Source organism: Nomascus leucogenys, chromosome 8, assembly GCF_006542625.1.
Source record: "Nomascus leucogenys isolate Asia chromosome 8, Asia_NLE_v1, whole genome shotgun sequence".
Lineage (NCBI taxonomy): Eukaryota > Metazoa > Chordata > Mammalia > Primates > Hylobatidae > Nomascus > Nomascus leucogenys.
Window position 1 is genome coordinate 40,434,096 of NC_044388.1, and position 19,427 is coordinate 40,453,522.

The window sequence follows — 19,427 nt, forward strand, 5'->3', positions numbered from 1 at the left end:
TGCAGTGGTTAACTCTTTCTTGTCAGTTCTGCATAGTTTCATCTGCATTCTGCTGGGCCATTTTATTAAAAAAAAAATACAGATTTGGCTACCCAAAAGGTGAACAACTTTGAGCCAAAGTGGTTCCTTAGATCTTCCCGGTTCTGGCAAGATTGGCTTAAGGAAAGCAAAATGCAGCCTTCTTCCTTCCACTCGGTTGTTCTGTGGGGCCGTGCTGGAGGCAGGAGATGCTAGATATTTGGTGGCATATCCAATGTTTACATGCTCATGACACTGGCTGCATCTTGTCCTGATTGACCTTTCTGGCCTCATGGAGATGTGGGATGAGGGAAGAACCAAAAAACTAATAATGTGGTTAAATTGTTTTTTCTTGCTGCTGGGTTGGCTTTTCTTTTTGACTCTTTTCTATCCCTTTGTTTTCCTTTCATCCCTCTCCAGGAGTGGTACTGAATTACAATGAGGTGGTGAGTATTGAAAGCTTAAGGTTATTTTTAGGTCATTTCTTCTTAAACTTGTTGCTAGTTCACATCCCTCTAATTTCCTGTAGAAGACTCAGAGGTCACTCAGGAAATTCAGGGATGATTCTCCACATCCATGTGGTTTTTAAAACTTTGTCCCTTCAGCCATGGGGTTCATTTTGCATTCGAGTGCCCAGCTGGATGCTGAGCTGCAGATAAGCTCTATTACTGCTTGTAGGAGATGTAGAAATTAAGCTGTCTCAGAAAAGGGATACTTGACAACAGGATGAACAGCACAGGCTGGGTGCAGTGGCTCATGCCTATAATCTCACCACTTTGGGAGGCTAAGGCAGGAAGATCACTTGAGGTCAGGAGTTGGAGACCAGCCTGGGCAACATAGTGAGACCCCATCTCTACAAAAAAATTTCACAATTAGCCAGGCTTGATGGCATGTGCCTATAGTTCTAGCTACTTGGGAGGCCAAGGCAGTAGTATTGCTTGAGCTCAGGAGTTTTAAGCTGTAGTTAGCTATGATCACACCACTGAACTCAAACCTGGGTGACAGAGCAAGACCCAATCTCTAAAGTGTGTGTGTGTGTGACCAGCATAGTCTTTTCATATCCTGTTTGGGAACTGAGCAGCCTAGGTGCAGTCAGTGCTTCCAGGCACTGATCTTTTTGTTTTTGTTTTCTATCAAAAACACTTTGATTTGGTGGCTATTTCTGCATTCACCTAGGACTCAATTTTCTCATTAGCACAGCAAGTAGAAAAATAGTACTCTCAAATGTACAGAATGTGGAACTTGTGGATATTTTGTCCCTATAGCTTTTGGTGGAACATGATGTAAAGATACAAAATGTGAGTTATCAGCATATTTTCCCTTGGTTTAATGCCTTAAAAACAAGGCAGCAGAGAATTTCTGTATTTTCAGTTAATGGCTTTTGCTGTTGAAGATTGTTAATATCTCCTATTTAGGTTAAACTTCACCTGTCCTTTATGTATTGACACAACCAAATCAATGCAGTCAATATGCAGAAAGTGCCTTCTATGGAACCTGGAGACAAAGCAAGCAGCAATCCTTCTTTCTACAGGCATGGTTTCCTTATGTGAGGTTCCTACCCATTATTTTCTTGCCAAGAGAAGTAGTGCCGAGTGGCTTCATAGGCAGGGGAGATCATTCTGGTGCCACATGTGCCCACTGTTGTGTCCTTGGGGCCAAGAATCTACCCCCAGGCAAGATAGACACATGAATTGACTCAGTATGATAGATTCACTTGAGAAGAATTTAAGTAATTATTATCTTGTAGATTTTTGCTCTTCCGAGTATAACCTCATCCTGAAACAGAATCAGCAGTTGGTAGTGACAACTGAAGGTAGAAGGCACCAAAAAAGAAGCAGGTGGCAGTGGCCTTGAGACACCAGCACCCATGAGTGAATGCAATCGGCAAAAAAGACCATTAGGGCCATAGCGAGAGGGGATTGGTTAGGAAGGGCAGAAGCGACATGGCCGTGTGTGTGCTGAGAGGATCATGAAATAACTCAGAGGAAAGAATTATACTGAGCCTGTTTTTTGTTTGTTTGTTTTGTTTTGTTTGTTTTGTTTTATAGAGACAGAATCTCACTCCATCTTTCAGACTGGAGTGAAGTGGCGTGATTATAGCTCACTATGGCTTCCAACTCCTGGGCCCAAGCGATTCTCCTGCCTCAGCCTCCCAAGTAGCTGGGACTACAGGCATGCGCCACCAAGCCTGTTTTGTTGTTGTTGTTGTTGTTTTCCTGTTTTTTTTGTTTGTTTTGTTTTTTGTTTTTTGAGAGATGAGGATCTCACTGTGTTGCCCAAACTGGTATCAAACTCCTGGCCTGAAGAGATCCTCCCACTTTGGCCTCCCCAAATCCTGGAATTACAAGCAAGAGACACCGTGTGTGACCCTAACTGGATCTCTTTGTCTCCTTGTTTGGCTATGTTATAGCCTCTTTAAGACACAGTTGTATTGTGTTTCTTATTCTTCAAGCCTGGTCTGTCTTGGTTGCCAGTCAGTCCTAAACTCATCGTTAAGATTTTTATCTTCCTAATTTTCAAAAAATTCTCAATTTCTTGTTGGAATATGAATGATTTTTGTTTTTATAAACAAAAGAGGTGGAGCGCGATAGATCTTATTGTGTTGGGAGTAGCTCAATAGAGAATAGGTTAAATTAGTTCTTGAAGCATTTTGGAAAACTACAACTGTCTCTACTCAGCATAATATGTCCCTAATGCAGGTACAACTATACCTATCCCCTTGGCAACCCCACTGTTACCTGACAAGCTACGCTACTTGTGAACACAGGATAATGATACACAGTGCTAGTTATAAAATGCTTTATTGATAACAGCAATTTACCAGCAGAGGGATTACAGAGCACAAGGGATCTCACAAAGGCCCAAAGTTATTTTATGGTCCTAGAAACAGCCTTGAGGAGCGTCAGCATGACAGGACCTTTTGCATCAGCCAAACACGCTGCTGTCCCAGTAAGCAGAGAATGCTCAGTGCCTGGCATCAAGAGAAGAGAGCGCATGGAGAGTTGTAGGGTGATTCAGTGGCGTCTGTCCAAAGGTGGCCCTTCTTCGTTATTGCTATAAGATTTACTGAACAGGAGTTATGGTTGCAATATTCAGGAATTTCAGGAAGATGTCATATATATAATATATTATTGCAACCATAATATGTGTGTATGTGTGCGTGTGTATATATATATATACATATATATATTCATTCTAGAAATATGGCAATAAACAGAACCAATGAAAAGTTTTGTGCTATGTGCAGATTCCTATGACTAAAATACAATTAAAGAAGGATATTTTAGAATTTGTAATTCACTAAACTTTGAAGGATATGATCTTTATTGCTTCCTTCTTTGATGGAGATTGTAGCAGTGCAACTCGGTACAATAAAATGAATATAATAATGTTAAGGGGAATATATATATTATATTCATATATATATATATATATATATATATATATATATATATATATTCCTGATGTATAGGAATCTACATGTGGCATTCTCCTTTAATGCCAGTTATCACTCAGGGAGACACAGCTGAAATAAGAACTGGAAGATCTAACACAAAGACATGAAATGAAAGGTGGGAACAGCCTAATATCAATATGGGTCTGCCGGTCAAGAAATGTGCAGAATCAGCTGGGCACAGTGGCTCACACCTGTAATCCCAGCACTTTGGGAGGCCGAGGAGGGTGGATCACTTGAGGTCAGGAGTTCGAGACCACCCTGGCCAACATGGAGAAACCCCCGTCTCTACTAAAAATACAAAAATTAGCCGGGCATGGTGGCACATGCCTGTAATCCCAGCTACTCCAGAGGCTGAGACAAGGCAATCACTTGAACCCGGCAAACGGAGGTTACAGTGAGCCAAGATTGCACCACTGCACTCCAGCCTAGGTGACAGAGTGAGACTCAAGAAAAGAAAAGAAATGTGCATAATACATAGATCTAAGCAAGGTAGAGGGTTTAAGCCAGGCTTGCGGGAGGAGCGCAGATAATGTGCCACACCCAAAAGAGTATCACAATGAGGAAAAAATTGACCTAATAGAAAGCTTTTTACGTGCCTTCCCTCGAGAACTGGAGTCAGTAACTGACTTCTTAGGTCATAACAACTCAGGGCTGGAGGATTGAGGCAGAACCACATGGAAGCACCAGGCCTTGACTTCCGGTTTGCTGGCATGTACTTGTCCTGCGTGTGAACCAGCACTTTTATTACAATAAATGATCTGTATTTGGGTAAGTTACAATTTTCTTTTATGTATGACAAATGGGGTTTGTTGTTCCTTCAGAGAAATATGGGTGGGAAAGATTCAAAGCCTATTTGAATACAAGTGTAGTTGGACAACTAATGGGACATCAGACCATCCTCCTGGAATCTTAACAAATGGCTTTGACTATGACTATTAAAAAAATGACTATGATTTTTCACTGGCTGATTTGGTTTGAATGAGTAAATTATTTTTATTTCATTGCATTAACTGCCAGAACATTGAATGACCCGATAACTCCCTGGTGTTGCTGAGCTGCAAAGAACTATTATTTGGAATTGAATTTTTATTGATTTTCTTGTGCTACAATGACTTTTCTAACATAGTAGCATGAAAGGAAAATGAGAAAAAGGCCAAATAGGGCATGGGGTGAGGAAGGGGAGGCTGCTGCTTTCCAAGGTCTAGCCCCAGATGTACTACTTATTGGCAGGTACTGCTGAGTCTGGATGATCCTGTTGCTGGCTATATGATTTACAGGTTAGCCAAGTACCTGGCTTTGTTACCTCTCCCTCCTCTTCACTTCTGCTGTCTTTGATTCCAGGCATCGTGGGCTTTGTTGGCATTCTGCTGTGGAACTAAACAGGGTGATGGGGTGAAGAAGGAACAGAACTAGACAGAGTGCTGCTCCAAATTGATCTGTGCTGATGATTGTTCGTACCATTCAAACACACACACACACGTGTGTGTGTAAAGATGACACTGAATGAGTGTGTTATTTTAGCATCATTGCAGTGCCTATTGCACATATCTGTTCATGGTTTTGCTTTTCCTAGTCATCTTAACTGCCAGAGACTTCGTTGCATATTAGTTCATAGTCATCATTCAGATGAGCTGAAGTGGGAAATTACATTTGCTCATTCATTCATTCATTCATTCAACAAGTATGTATTAAGTCACTATCTTCCAGCTGCCAGAAATATGGCAATAAACAGAACCAATGAAAAGTTTTGCCCTCATGTGCAGATTCCCATGACTAAAATAAAATTAGAGAAGGGTATTTCAGAATTTGCAATTCTGAAAAGTTTGAAGGATATGATCTTCCTTGCTTCCTTCTTTGATAGACATCGTAGGAGTGAAACTTGGTACAATAAAATGAAACAAGATGTACTTCTCTCCTGGCTTCTGATACAGTTTGGTCTAGTACAGAGATGCTTGACAACTCATAGAAGAAAGGGATCTTTTTTTGGACGTGATTTTTGGTGGCTATGAAAGTAATCCATATTCATTACAGAAATTTTGGAAAATGCAGAAACAGATAAAGGAGATAATTAATATACCAAATTTCATCCAGTGGAAAATCTTCAAAATGTTTAGTAATTTCTTTTTAGGGTTTTTCCTATAACTATAATAATATATATATACTAATCCCACACCAGTTGCTATTTTCAGATGGTAAGGTTTTGTATTTTTAAACCACATTTTAAAATCTATCTTTATGCATATGTATGCAATTTGGTTCAGTTCCCTTATACAAGAACAATGTGACAATGACTGCTTTTCTTCTCCCCATAGACCATGTGCACATGATTATGAGTGAGATCAGAGGGTGGAAATCTATTTATGCTCCACCCTCTCAATATACATGAATAGAAGACAAGTCTAATAAAAGAGTGTCCTCATGTGATATGAAAACTTAGGAAAGAGAGGTAGCTAGGCAAGCATTTTGCAGAGACTTGCAAGAAAAAAGTGAGAGAGCATATGTATATATGTTTAAAAGGAAAGGAATATGGTGGTTATGCTTTAAGCCAGTACAAGTCAGATTGAGACTATAAATGGCACCTGGTGTGTGTTTTTAGGCCTGTGAGATTCTCTGCCTCAGTTTAGATATTACTCTCTGAGAAACTTTTCTGCAATCACTAGATTTATGTGGGCCCCACTGTGCTACATTTACAGGGTAGTTCCCACTTCTCCGTCTCATCACTCAGATGTATACCTCTTAATTGCTTGTTTAATAGCTAGTCACCCTGCCAGAGCATATGCTGTGGGAAGGCCAGGGCAGTCTGTGGCATGTTCAGTCAGGTATCCCACTGCCTGGGACAGTGTCCAGCCCATGGTCAACAGCGGGAGTGAGTGAAGAAGACTATTGCACTTCTACACAATTTATGAAGGCAAATTAAGGATTACCTACCAGCTGGGTGCAGTGGCTCATGACTGTAATCCCAGCACTTTGGGAGGCCGAGGCAGGTGGCTGACATGAGGTCAGGAGTTCAAGACCAGCATGGCCAATAAGGCAAAACCCCGTCTCTACTAAAAATACAAAAAATTTAGTCAGACGTGGTGGCACACGCTTGTAATCCCATTTACTCAGGAGGTTGAGGCAGGAGAATTGCTTGAATCTAGGAGGCGGAGGTTGCAGTGAGCTGAGATTGGGCCATTGCACTCCAGCCTGGGCAACAAGAGCGAGACTTCATCTCAAAAAAAAAAAAAAGGGATTACTTGCCTGTTTTGGTTTTTAATGCAGGTACACCTACTTTTATTTGGAAGTAGATGTATTTAATAATAATACAATTACTACATTTGGGAAAGAATGATTTTTATTACTAACATGCATATGATAGAGATCATGTACTCCACTCTATTTTATTTAGCACTTAATCTGAATATTTACCTATAATCTTAAATAGTTTGAGCTTATGATTTTTAATCATAAGGTGGCATAATGTTCCATTGTATGAATGAACCAAAAAATTAACCACCCCTATATTATTATTTAGGTTATTAGCAAGTGTTCATCATTATAAATGATTATTTGAGCAATACCACTATGCATCCATTTTTCTGTGGAGCTCTCATCTTTTTTCTTTTTTTTTTTTTAGAAAACTTTAGAAGTAGAATTATTGAATCATATGAATGAATTCTTTTTAATAATAACTGTACTGAGATATCATCCACATACCATGCAGCTTACCTATTTAAAGTGTACAATTTGGTAGTTTTTAGTATACTCACAGAGTTGTATAACCATCACCAGGGTCAATTATAGAATATTTCTGTCACACCATAAAAAACCCACCAAAACTATTTCTCTTTGCTGTCCTTCCTCATACTCCTTACTCAGCTGCAGCCCTAGGTAACCACTCATCTATTTTCTGTCTCTATGGATTTACCTCTTCTGTATATTTCATATAAGCGAAACATACAATATGTGGCCTTTTGTGAATGGCTTCTTTTACCTAGCATAGCATTTTTAAGATTCATCTATGTTGTAACATGCATCAATACTTCTTTCCTTTTTATTGCTAAACAGAATGCCATACCGTTCATCTATGAACTTTTGAAGTAACACATTACAGCTCGCTCTTCATGTATGCCCATTTTCACTTGTAGCAGTGTTTAATATTACTGTTTCTTATATGCTTGCTAACCTTGGGCGTTATTACTTAAAACTAAGCCTCTTGGAAAAGGAAGGAGATATAGTGATGGTTTCAAAATTGACATTTCTTGAATAATTAGTGACTTGGTCCTTTTAGATATTTTTATTAGCCACTTGTATCTCTTCTTGTATAAATTTTGTTTCATGTCCCTTTGCCATTTTATTTGAGGGTATTGTTTTTATTTTGTTTCGTAAGAGCTCTTTATATATTAAGGCTGTTAACCCTCTGCCCTTGATGTTGCTTATAATGTTTTAGACAAAAAAAAATTTTAATTTTGATGAAACACTGTCTACCAATCAATCCCTTAAGGGGTCTTTAATTTCAAGTCTGGGAAAGCCTTCCTCTTCCTAAGATCCAGTGCATATTTTATTTTATTGCGCTGTAGTTTTGTGTAAAAATATTTCTTATTAATATGGGATTTATTTTGGTATAAAGACATCAATCTAGTTTTTATTTTTTTCTCCAAAAGGGCAATTAGTCACCTTAATACCTTTTCCCACTTAATTTATGTATCACTTTAATCATATACTGCATTATTCTTTCTATTTGAGTGTCTCTGAAAAATGCACTGGTTTATAGTTAATTTGCCTGATTTATGACAAAGCTACCCCATTTTAATCATCAAGGCTTTAAAATAGGATCTAGTAATACACATGACCTCTATGAAGCAACCAGTGCTCTTAAATGGACTTTACATATATTAGCATTTAGTCTTAACAAAATGTATGTGAATTATTATCCTCATATCACTGATGAGGAAGCTGAGGCAGAGAGATCGAAGATACTTACTGAGTCAAGGTACGAGTAAGTTGTCCCAAAATTCAAACAAAAACACAAGCTGCAGCCCCCACCTTCCTCACCAGTGACCACTCCTGCCTGGTGGGGTCCTGAGATCTATGATCCAGCAGTTTTAAGTTCATACCATTAATTATGCGTATTTATGATATATTATGCATCTTTATTCCCTGATCCCTTAGATAGTTATGTGAATATTTTTAGTTATATTATAAAAAGTATTTAGGTTTAAATCTTTTAAGTGTTTTATTGCCCATTGCCAGGTTTTTAAAAACGACAACTTCCAAATACTGAAATTATTGCATTGAGTTGTTTTTCATTGGTTAGTTTATTTTACAAGGTAATGTTTTCAGGAAGAGTATGTGGCTGCTTACAATCTCATGGTCCTATCATGTCTGACACTACATTGTTGTTAGGTTACTCCTGAATACGAACTTGTTCGCAAATAAAAAATTAGCACCTATGCTTTTTACAAATAAAAAAGCAAAAAATAAAATAGAATTTGATTAAGTATACTCTGATACACAAAAAATATAGGAAATAAATTCCATATTCTTGTTCCATTATTCTTTTTCTTGTTTTCTGCAAAAATACTGTAAATTTTTTTCTTGTTTTCTGCAAAAATACTGTAAATTTTTTTCTTGTTTTCTGCAAAAATACTGTAAAATAAATTTCTGTAAATTTATTTTTGCATTTTATTAATTTTGTTAAAATTGACAGTTTCAACTAAGATCTATCTAGGGTTGTTTCTTTTTAAAGCTAGTTTGCCTCATATCCAATGAGTCATTTTGCAAACTCAAGTGCTTTTTTAGCTTAGAGAACTATTATTATTAAATTGATTTTTGTTTCTTTTTTTCAGCTTGTTGTGTCCTTTTAAAATTCCTATTACATGTAATGTTGTATTCCTCTTTCTCCACTTTGCCATTCATTTCATCCTTCCTCTGACAATCTCATTGTCACTTTATCACTTTCCCCTTACCTCATTTACTCACCAGGTATTTATTAAGAACCTGCCCTGTATAAGATATTACAATAGGCACTGGGAATAGAGGAGTGAAAGTCTAGGACGTAGAACCTGCTTTCATAGAACCGGTGATAGAACAAGGAAAACAGATGTAGAACAAGTCACCATAAGCACCCTAGTAGAGGACGTTTCTTGCTCTGTTACCAGCACAGCAGTCTTCCATGTCTATACCAACTGGTCTATCTATAAATTGAGCAGAAAGGTATAGAGCTCCTTTGCCAAGCCCAGGCTCCCTGTAATGTTCCTGCGGTTTCCCCTTTGCCTACTTTTTAAATTTCATTATATTAATATTTTTTGTTAAACCAATCGGTGTACTTGCTGTTTTTCTGATGCATCCTGACTGATGCTGCCTGTCTTCTGGTTCAGTTTTCTGCAATATTCAATATGCTATTTACTGTCTCCATATTTATTTATATATTTCTAAATCAGCAGTTAGTTTCTTTCCTCATAGTGGCGGTTTCTTGATCTCAGATGTTATCCTATTTATAACTCTCTACTCTAGATTCTCAGTTGCTATTTCCTTTTGACTTTAAAGAACTAAAATTAGAAATTATCTAAAAATATGCCTCTAGCTTCATGTCTTTTTAGAGGAAGAAATCTATTTTCGGTTCTATGGTTTGTTTCCTTATCTTGTAGTATAATTCTTGTTATATGGCTAAGGATGTTTTCCCTACTATTAGAAATTGGATCGGTTCCTGTCTGTTTCTTTCAAGCCTTGGAGCTCATATAGGTGATTAAAGTGTTCAGATTGCCTATTCAGAAACAAATTAGACTGGGTGCCCTATGGTGAGAATCATAGCTATACCTCTATGTCTAAAGAGTTTATTTCCATCATGTCTACTATATTTAGTAGCTAACTTGAATTTGTTGGTAAGTTTACCCTCCTTAGGATTCAAAAGTTTGCCCTCCTTAGTAGTCACTGTCCTGGCACCAGTATCAGGTACAAGCCAGAACTAGGACTCCATGATACTTGTGTGTCTCACTTGGTATAATGATGTCTGATCATTACAGCTCCCTAACAGGTCAGCGGCCTGTTACCACTGTTGGATCCAGATATATATAGTGCCCTAGTTTTTCCCTGTCCCCCAGTCATTGCCTTTAATCTTTGTTCTTTTTATGTACACCTTTGGGAGGGAAATGTGTGTCTTGCTACGACTCTTCCAGTCATTTCAAATGTCATTTGGAAAGAGCAGCAGGTTGGATTGGCCTTTTCTTCTACCTGATCTTGCCTATGTGAGATCTATTAGAAGTTCCTCGAAGTTTCTAGTTTATGGGTAATACCCTTTCCTAGGTCCCACTGTCAATAGTTTATATATACACACACACACACACACACACACACACACACACAAATATGTAAATTATATAAGCGTGTATAAATAGATATGTATGTATTTACTTGCCTATTTTACTGAGAGGCTGGAATGGGGAGAAAAAAAATGACATTTCTCCAGTTGTCTTTTCACCTGATAACTTAGTTAATGTAGTAGTATGTAGATAGCCATGAACTAAGTATTTTTTACCTTTTCTATTTCTGTTGATCAAAGAAAGGACACAAAAGTAGAATGTAAACAGAAATTTGCACTATTGGTTTTCTATACTTTATCTGGCTGCATACAGATTAGTTGGTGTCAAAATTGGGATGACCATTTAGCAGCACGGAACAAAACTTCCTTCAGAAAACAAAGCAATGATGGAAAAGGAAAAAAAAATAGCAAACAAACCAAACAAAAGCCGGACACAGTGGCTCATCCCTGTAATCCAAGCAATTCGGGAGGCCAAGGCAGGAGGATCGCCGGAGGATTTGGAGACCAGACTGGGCAACAAAGCAAGAAGTGACACTCTGGCCATTTCTACAGAAAAATTTTTTAAAAATTAGCCATGTGTGATGTCACACACCTGTAGCCCTAGCTACTTGGGAAGCTGAGGTGGGAGGATAGCTTGAGCCTGGGAAGGTCAAGGTTGCAGTGAGCTATGTTCACACCATTGCGCTTCAGCCTGGGCAATGGAGCAAGGCCTTATCTCCAAAACAAAACAAAACAAAAAACAGCTCCTTCATCAACAAACTGACATCTCATGTTAAAGTCACTCTTGCTCTATGATAGACTAATTTTGATAGAGTTCTGATAAATAACCAAGTCATATGGAGGAAGGATTTTTGACCCAAAGATCTCTTGTGAGACAGCAGAGAATTGTGTGGGAAACATGAGATTTTTCATTCTGGGTTTATTCACAGAACCTTCACAGTTTTGTTGTCAGGTATGTGACCTTCATCATACTTGGAGTCAGAAGTCCTGAATCAAACAGGCTGTGGCAATTTATGGTTCCCAGATAAAGGGAAGCTGGCTTTAAAACTCAGGGGACAGCAGAGAAATGAGAGAATGGATCTTGTCACCCACCTGCAGTTCAAGTTGTTTTAAGATCTTTTGCCTTATATATACTCATGAAGACCTCCAAATATGTAGCACTGCTACTAACAAAAGACATTGGTTGCCTCTGGGAGGGAAAGCATTAAGAGTAAAATTCAGAGGAAAGTGAATACATGGCTTGCTGTGCTTGTTATTCATTGAGTGTTTTTGACTTGCTAAAAGCAAGTTTAATGTATTTATACAATTTATAAAGATGTAACTGATTCTGAAGCTCTCTTCTTTACAAAGAACATATTTCACGTTATTGTAAGCACTGAAGAAAATTAAATCAATAAATTCACAGCCTGTAATTTGAGATACTCAATTTGAAGAAAAATGCATTGTCAGGGAGGGAGGGCAAAATCTTTTACACTGAGGAAGACTTGTAAACAACCTGTCTTTGCCCTACTATCCTATGCTTTCAAGTGGCAGCAAGAATTACCATCGTGCTGCAAGATTATCAAAGAGTTGTCATGACACCTCCAGAGAAATAAAGGCCAACTCCCCACCTTTTTTTAATGAAGTGTGTGCTCAAGTGGAAAACAATGCAAATGAAACTCTTCTACACTGTCCATCTGTGTCCTTTTCCCTGAGAAGGCTTTGCTGGTTAGCACTCAGCCTGGGTGTCAGGACGCTTAGTGCATTGTTCCCCATCACTGGCACTGATGCTCTCTGTGACCACTGGCAAGCCAATTAACCTCTGCAAGTGTCATCCTTCCATGTGTAAAAGGTTAATAGTACAGCTTGTTTGCAAAGTGCCTGGAGCCTTCCATGAAGGGCACTACCCAAATACCCAGCATTGTTGTTTGACTGGAGGGCATTGTGTTTTACAATTATATGTTTGGTTGGATAGGTTATAGATTTTGTTGTGGTTGAATGTTGTCCCTTCTCCCTGGTTACAAATAAAAAGACTAATAGGTAATCTCACTCTATTAGCATCTTCTAGAGCCCCCTAGAGGGTTAAGGGAATGGCAGAGGTTACAGATTAATAATGCACTCTTCAGTTAATAGAAAAAAATCATGTGCATCTCGACTGTATAATAGTTGTGGATGGCAATTTATTAGGCCAAGTGTTTCATCAGATGCTCAGCAGATAATGCTGGCAAAGACCCATGAAACAATGGGGTGTTCTGTGTTTTTTTTTCCTACTCTCCTAGTTATTTATTTCATCCTTCACGTCAATATAGGACATCAGAAACTGTTTTGTCCAGGTTATTTCGCATGCATTTATGAATATTTGGAAAAACGATTCTCTTATTCTAGAATTCCTGGAACAAGTGACTTATTTGTGTGTGTGTGTGTGTGTGTGTGTGTGTGTCTAGGTTGTGACATTAAGCTCACTTTTTTTGAACTTGGACCAAATTTGAATAACACTAGACTTGGAGCAATGTGTCACCTATCTCATGCTTCTTTGCAGATTTACGGAAAAACTTTGAACAAGACCCACAAGGAAGGGAGGTTCCCATTGAAGGTATGATTGTGCTGCACTGCCGCCCGCCAGAGGGAGTCCCTGCTGCCGAGGTAAGACAGGATCCTGGGACCAGTCTCCTGGTTCCTGGGAGGAACCAGTCCTGTTCCCAAGAGGGAGAGCAGAGTCCTGTGTGGCTGGAAGGGAAGTAAAGGAGCCCATGTCTGGGATTCTTGTTGCCTGGGCTCAGTTGCTAAAGATGAAGAAGAAATTGTCTAGGAAATAAGCTAGAAAGAACTCGTCTCCCATCTACTTCTGTGTTTGCACAAGGCCCTTGGTAGGCAGGCTGGGTAGGATTTGATGTGTCTTCTTGGTTCTGGGGACCTTGAATCATGCAGATGTCATTTTTTCTGTCCTCAGTCAAGATCTTCTGATATGCATATTGGCTTACGGAGCAAATCTGAGCTGTAACAGGCAAACACGCATGAAAATGCCCATAGGAAAGGTCAGAAGACCCAGTCCCAGTGTCGCTGGTGTTTGTTCATCCTTCACTTTTTTGTGGAAAAAGCATTCATTTCTTGAGTGTTTGTTATGTTTTCTGTACTGTGCAGGCATTAGGGATATAAAACATGAGGAAGCCACAGGTCTCTGATCTGTTATCCTTCCTTCACAGCAAGGTGTCCAGAATGCAGAGTCACAATGTTTTTTGCTTCTTGAATGTTTTCTAGAACTTCTACCTTACTATTCGAATATAATTGTCTCTGGTAATGGACTCTGGTCATAGGAAAGTCTTTCTAAATCTTTTATTCACTATGAAAAGATGACCCCTGATAGACTAGTAATATAGCTATTATTGGAGGAAAAACACTAAGAAGTATAAGGCATGCTTAATATAATGAAAAGTTTATAAATTTAGGCCCGTGAAGCCCGAAAATTTGAGAGAGGTCTTGGTTAATTTAGAAAGTTTATTTTGCCAAAGTTGAGGACACACGCCCATGACACAGCCTCAGGAGGTCCTGATGACATGTGCCCAGTGTGGTCAGAGCACAGTTTGGTTTTATATGTTTTAGGGAGACATGAGACATCAATCAACATATGTAAGACGAACATTGGTTCAGGTCCGGGAAAAGCTGGACAACTGGAAGCAAAGGTGGGATAACACCCCTGGAAACAGGGAGGGGGCTTCCGGGTCACAGGTAGATAAGGGACAAATGGTTATATTCTTTTGAGTTTCTGATTAGCCTCTCCAAAGGATGCAATCAGATATGCATTTATCTCAGTGAGCAGAGGGGTGACTTTGAATTGAATGGGAGGCAGGTTGGCCCTAAGGGGTTCCCAGCTTGACTTTTCCCTTTAGCTTAGTGATTTGGGGGCCCCAAGGTTTATTTTCCTTTCACAGGCCTGAGTTCAGCAGCACATGGTCCAGGTTTGACTCTTGTATGGGAAGCTAGGAAACAGTGTTTGGAGCTATTGTTTATTCACAGAGAAGCAGATATACAAAGAAAAAGAAAAAAACCAGGAGCCTTTGCCTCATATTTTAGTAAAATTGGGATTTTATAATTGGAAGGACAAAAAAGGAGATAAAATAAAGGGGAATGAAAAAACACACATACTTGCCTATTTAGAAAGTGTGCTGGGTGGACACTATTCAAAGCTCAAATGGCTCACAGAAATGAAGTAAACGGACTTGAAAATTAAACTGAACACTCCATGCATGATGTAAAATGATTATAAAGGAAAGTGCTTATTTAAAAATTTTTTATTGAATATAGTACAAAAAAGATATTGATCTCCTTTTGCTGCCCTATTGTTTCCTACAAACAGCACACCCTCCTTTCCTGAGCAGGGCAGTTAAGTGTCAGGCAAGGGATTGTGTCCCTCTCATTTAGGACATCGCATGTGTTCTAGGAGCCTAACAGAGGTATCAGCAGTTCTCTACATTCAGCGCCCATCTTTCAAAAAGTCCCAGTTTACAAATGTTTTATGCATAAAAATGTCTAGGTTCTGTAGTGCCAGCTGTGTGAGTGTCCCCTGGTACACCCGTGTTTCCTTCTGGTTCTGTGTCCGGTCACTACCATTGACTTTGGCAGCAGCAGAGAGAGGTGCTAATGTTTTGATTAGCCATCAGCCTATAGGAACTTAGCATACTCTAGATCTCTATTAATCTACTTTTTTTTCAGATGGAAGATAACTTACATATTTACCTGGCATAACCTTTGCATTTTAGAAGCAGGAAAACTGATGCTTGTATCAGTGACTGACCAAAGGTCTTGCAGCCATTTAAGGGCTCTGTTCAAAATCCTGCAAAGGTACTCCAAAGCACTCCAGGCAAAAGCCTATGTTCTTATAGTGCTTTACAAGATTCGACATAATCTGGCCTGGTGTGACCTTATATGTTTTATTTGACTCTGCACTTGACCGCGCTACAGCCACCCTGGCCCCTTCAATCTCTCTCAGATGCACCAGCCATGCTCCTACCTCAGGGCCTTTGCATGTGCTGGCCTCTCTGCTGGAGGGCTCTTCCCCAGCTGTCACACTGCTTTGTCCCACCTTTCTTCAGGGCTTACTCAGATATCACTTGCCCAGTAAGACCTGCTCTGTACACTCTGCAAATGTTGCAAATATTTGCTTCCCCCACTCCACCTTTTCCCTGCTTTATCCCAGCAATTTATCCTACTAGGTATATACTTTCTTTTTACCTGTTATCACAAGCATACTGTATTTACTTTGCTTATTTCTGTCTACCCCACTGAAACTTAAGTTCAATGAGGGAAATTTGTGCTTACTCTTCTTCATTGCTGTATCCTCAGAACATGAAACAGTGCTGCTCATGGCTATTTTCAGAAAGGTGAAAGATTTTTCACAAGTATTGGCAAGGATGTGGAGAAAAGGAAACCACTGCACACTGTTGGTGGGAATGGAAATTGGTATAGCCATTATGGAAAACAGTTTGGACATTCCTCAGAATGTTAAAAGTAGAGCTATCACTTGATCCAGCAATTCTACTACTAGGTATATATCCAAAGCAAATGAAATCAGTATGTAGAAGAGATACCTGCACTCCCATGTTCATTGCAGCACTGTTCACAACAGCTCCATGGGTAAGATAGGGCATCAACCTAAGTGTCCATCAATGGACAAATGAATTTAAAAAATGTGGTATGCATACACAATGGAATACTACTCAGCCTTTAAGAAGGAAATGTTGTCATTTGTGACGACATGGGTGAACCAAGCAGGCAGTATGTCAAGTGCAATAAGCCAGGTACAGTAAGAAAAATACCATGGGATCTCACCTCTATGCAGAACCTAAAAAAGCTGAAGTTGGCCGGGTGCAATGGCTCACGCCTGTAATCCCAGCACTTTGGGAGGCCAAGGCGGGCGGATCGCCTGAGGTCAGGAGTTTGAGAGCAGCCTGCCTAACATGATGAAACCCCATCTCTACTAAAAATGCAAAAATTAGCTGGGTATGGTGGCACACATCTGTAGTCCCAGCTACTTGGGAGGCTGAGGCAGGAGAATGGTTTGAACCCTGGAGGTGGAGGTTGCAGTGAGCCAGGATCATGCCACTGCACTCCAGCCTAGGTGATTGAGCAAGACTCTGTCTCCAAAAAAAAAAAAAAAAAAAAAAGCTGAAGTCACAGAACTAGAGTAGAATGGTGGTCACCACATGTTGGGGAGATGGGGAGAGGTTGGGGAGACACTGGTCAAAGGGTACAATATTTTGGTTAGAGAGGAATATGTTTATTGGTCTGTGGTACAATACAGTGACTATAGTTAATAAAAATGTACTGTATTCTTTAAAAATGCTAAGAGTAGATTTTAAGTGTTTGCATCACAAAAAGAACAGTAGGTTTGTGATGTAATACATACATTATTTAGCCTTATTTAGCCATTGGACAGTATACACATATTTCAAAACATATTATACATGAAAAATATATACAATTTGTTAGCTTAAAAAATAAATTTAAAAAACATGCTTCTCACATCCAGGTGTTCAATAAATACTTATTGAATATGAAGGGAAATTAATCTGCTAATTATATTGATGAATATTTAAGGTTATCCCAGGATTAGCCCTAGACAAAATGTATAATACATTAGACAAAATTTTGGATTTGTTTTGTTTTGTCTTTCTCTCATGATTGGGTACTAACAGGTGAAGAAAACATTCCTACCTGCTTTTTTTTTCATATATGCAAATGTAAATTTATTAACTCAATCACTAGTCCTACAACTAAAGAAATAAAAATATATTTTCTTTTATTATTATTATTATTATACTTTAAGTTTTAGGGTACATGTGTACAACGTGCAGGTTTGTTACATATGTATATATGTGCCATGTTGGTGTGCTGCACCCATTAACTGATCATTTAGCATTAGGTATATCTCCTAATGCTATCCTTCCCCCTGCCCCCACCCCACAACAGTCCCCAGTGTGTAATGGTCCCCTTCCTGTGTCCATGTGTTCTCATTGTTCAATTCCCACCTATGAGTGAGAACATATGGTGTTTGGTTTTTTCTCCTTGCGATAGTTTGCTGAGAATGATGGTTTCCAGCTTCATCCATGTCCCTACAAAGGACATGAACTCGTCATTTTTATGGCTGCATAGTATTCCATGGTGTATATGTGCCACATTTTCTTATTCCAGTCTATCATTGTTGGACATTTGGGTTGGTTCCAAGTCTTTGCTATTGTGAATAGTGCCACAATAAACATACGTGTGCATGTGTCTTTATAGCAGCATGATTTATAATCCTTTGGGTATATACCCAGTAATGGGATGGCTGAGTCAAATGGTATTTCTAGTTCTAGATCCCTGAGGAATTGCCACACTGACTTCCACAATGGTTGAACTAGTTTACAGTCCCACCAACAGTGTAAAAGTGTTCCTATTTCTCCACATCCTCTCCAGCACCTGTTGTTTCCTGACTTTTTAATGATGGCCATTCTAACTGGTGTCAGATGGTATCTCATTGTGGTTTTGATTTGCATTTCTCTGATGGCCAGTGATGATGAGCATTTTTTCATGTGTTTTTTGGCTGCATAAATGTCTTCTTTAGAGAAGTGTCTGTTCATATCCTTCGCCCACTTTCTGATGGGGTTGTTTTTTTCTTGTAAATTTGTTTGAGTTCATGGTAGATTCTGGATATTAGCCCTTTGTCAGATGAGTAGATTGCAAAAATTTTCTCCCATTCTGTAGGTTGCCTGTTCACTCTGCTGGTGGTTTCTTTTGCTGTGCAGAAGCTCTTTAGTTTAATTAGATCTCATTTGTCAATTTTGGCTTTTGTTGCCATTGCTTTTGGTGTTTTAGACATGAAGTCCTTGCCCATGCCTATGTCCTGAATGGTATTGCCTAGGTTTTCTTCTAGGGTTTTCATGGTTTTAGGTCTAACATGTAAGTCTTTAATCCATCTTGAATTAATTTTTGTATAAGGTGTAAGGAAGGGATCCAGTTTCAGCTTTCTACATATGGCTAGCCAGTTTTCCCAGCACCATTTATTAAATAGGGAATCCTTTCCCCATTGCTTGTTTTTGTCAGCTTTGTCAAAGATCAGATAGTTGTAGCTACGTGACATTATTTTTGAGGGCTCTGTTCTGTTCCATTGGTCTATATCTCTGTTTTGGTACCAGTACCATGCTATTTTGGTTACTGCAGCCTTGTAGTATAGTTTGAAGTCAGGTAGCGTGATGCCTCCAGCTTTGTTCTTTTGGCTTAGGATTGACTTGGTGAGGCGGGCTCTTTTTTGGTTCCATGTGAACTTTAAAGTAGTTTTTCCCAATTCTGTGAAGAAAGTCATTGGTAGCTTGATGGGGATGGCATTGAATCTATAAATTACCTTGGGCAGTATGACCACTTTCACGATATTGATTCTTCCTACTCATGAGCATGGAATGTTCTTCCATTTGTTTGTATCCTCTTTTATTTCATTGAGCAGTGGTTTGTAGTTCTCCTTGAAGAGGTTCTTCATATCCCTTGTAAGTTGGATTCCTAGATATTTTATTCTCTTTGAAGCAATTGTGAATGGGATTTCACTCATGATTTAGCTCTCTGTTTGTCTGTTATTGGTGTATAAGAGTGCTTGTGATTTTTACACATTGATATTTTATCCTGAGACTTTGCTGAAGTTGCTTA

At 39.0% G+C, this 19,427-nt stretch overlaps 1 protein-coding gene across 9 annotated transcripts in view; it reads left to right on the plus strand.

Annotated features, from left to right (window-relative positions):
- Window positions 1-19,427, plus strand: part of UNC5D (unc-5 netrin receptor D) — a 562,098-nt gene that overhangs the window by 345,156 nt on the left and 197,515 nt on the right. For all 9 annotated transcript variants that reach the window (XM_003269567.3, XM_030817085.1, XM_030817087.1 and 6 more), the window contains exon 4: window positions 13,294-13,397. In XM_003269567.3, the coding sequence (XP_003269615.1) occupies window positions 13,294-13,397 (104 nt within the window). The remainder of the gene's footprint in view (window positions 1-13,293; window positions 13,398-19,427) is intronic.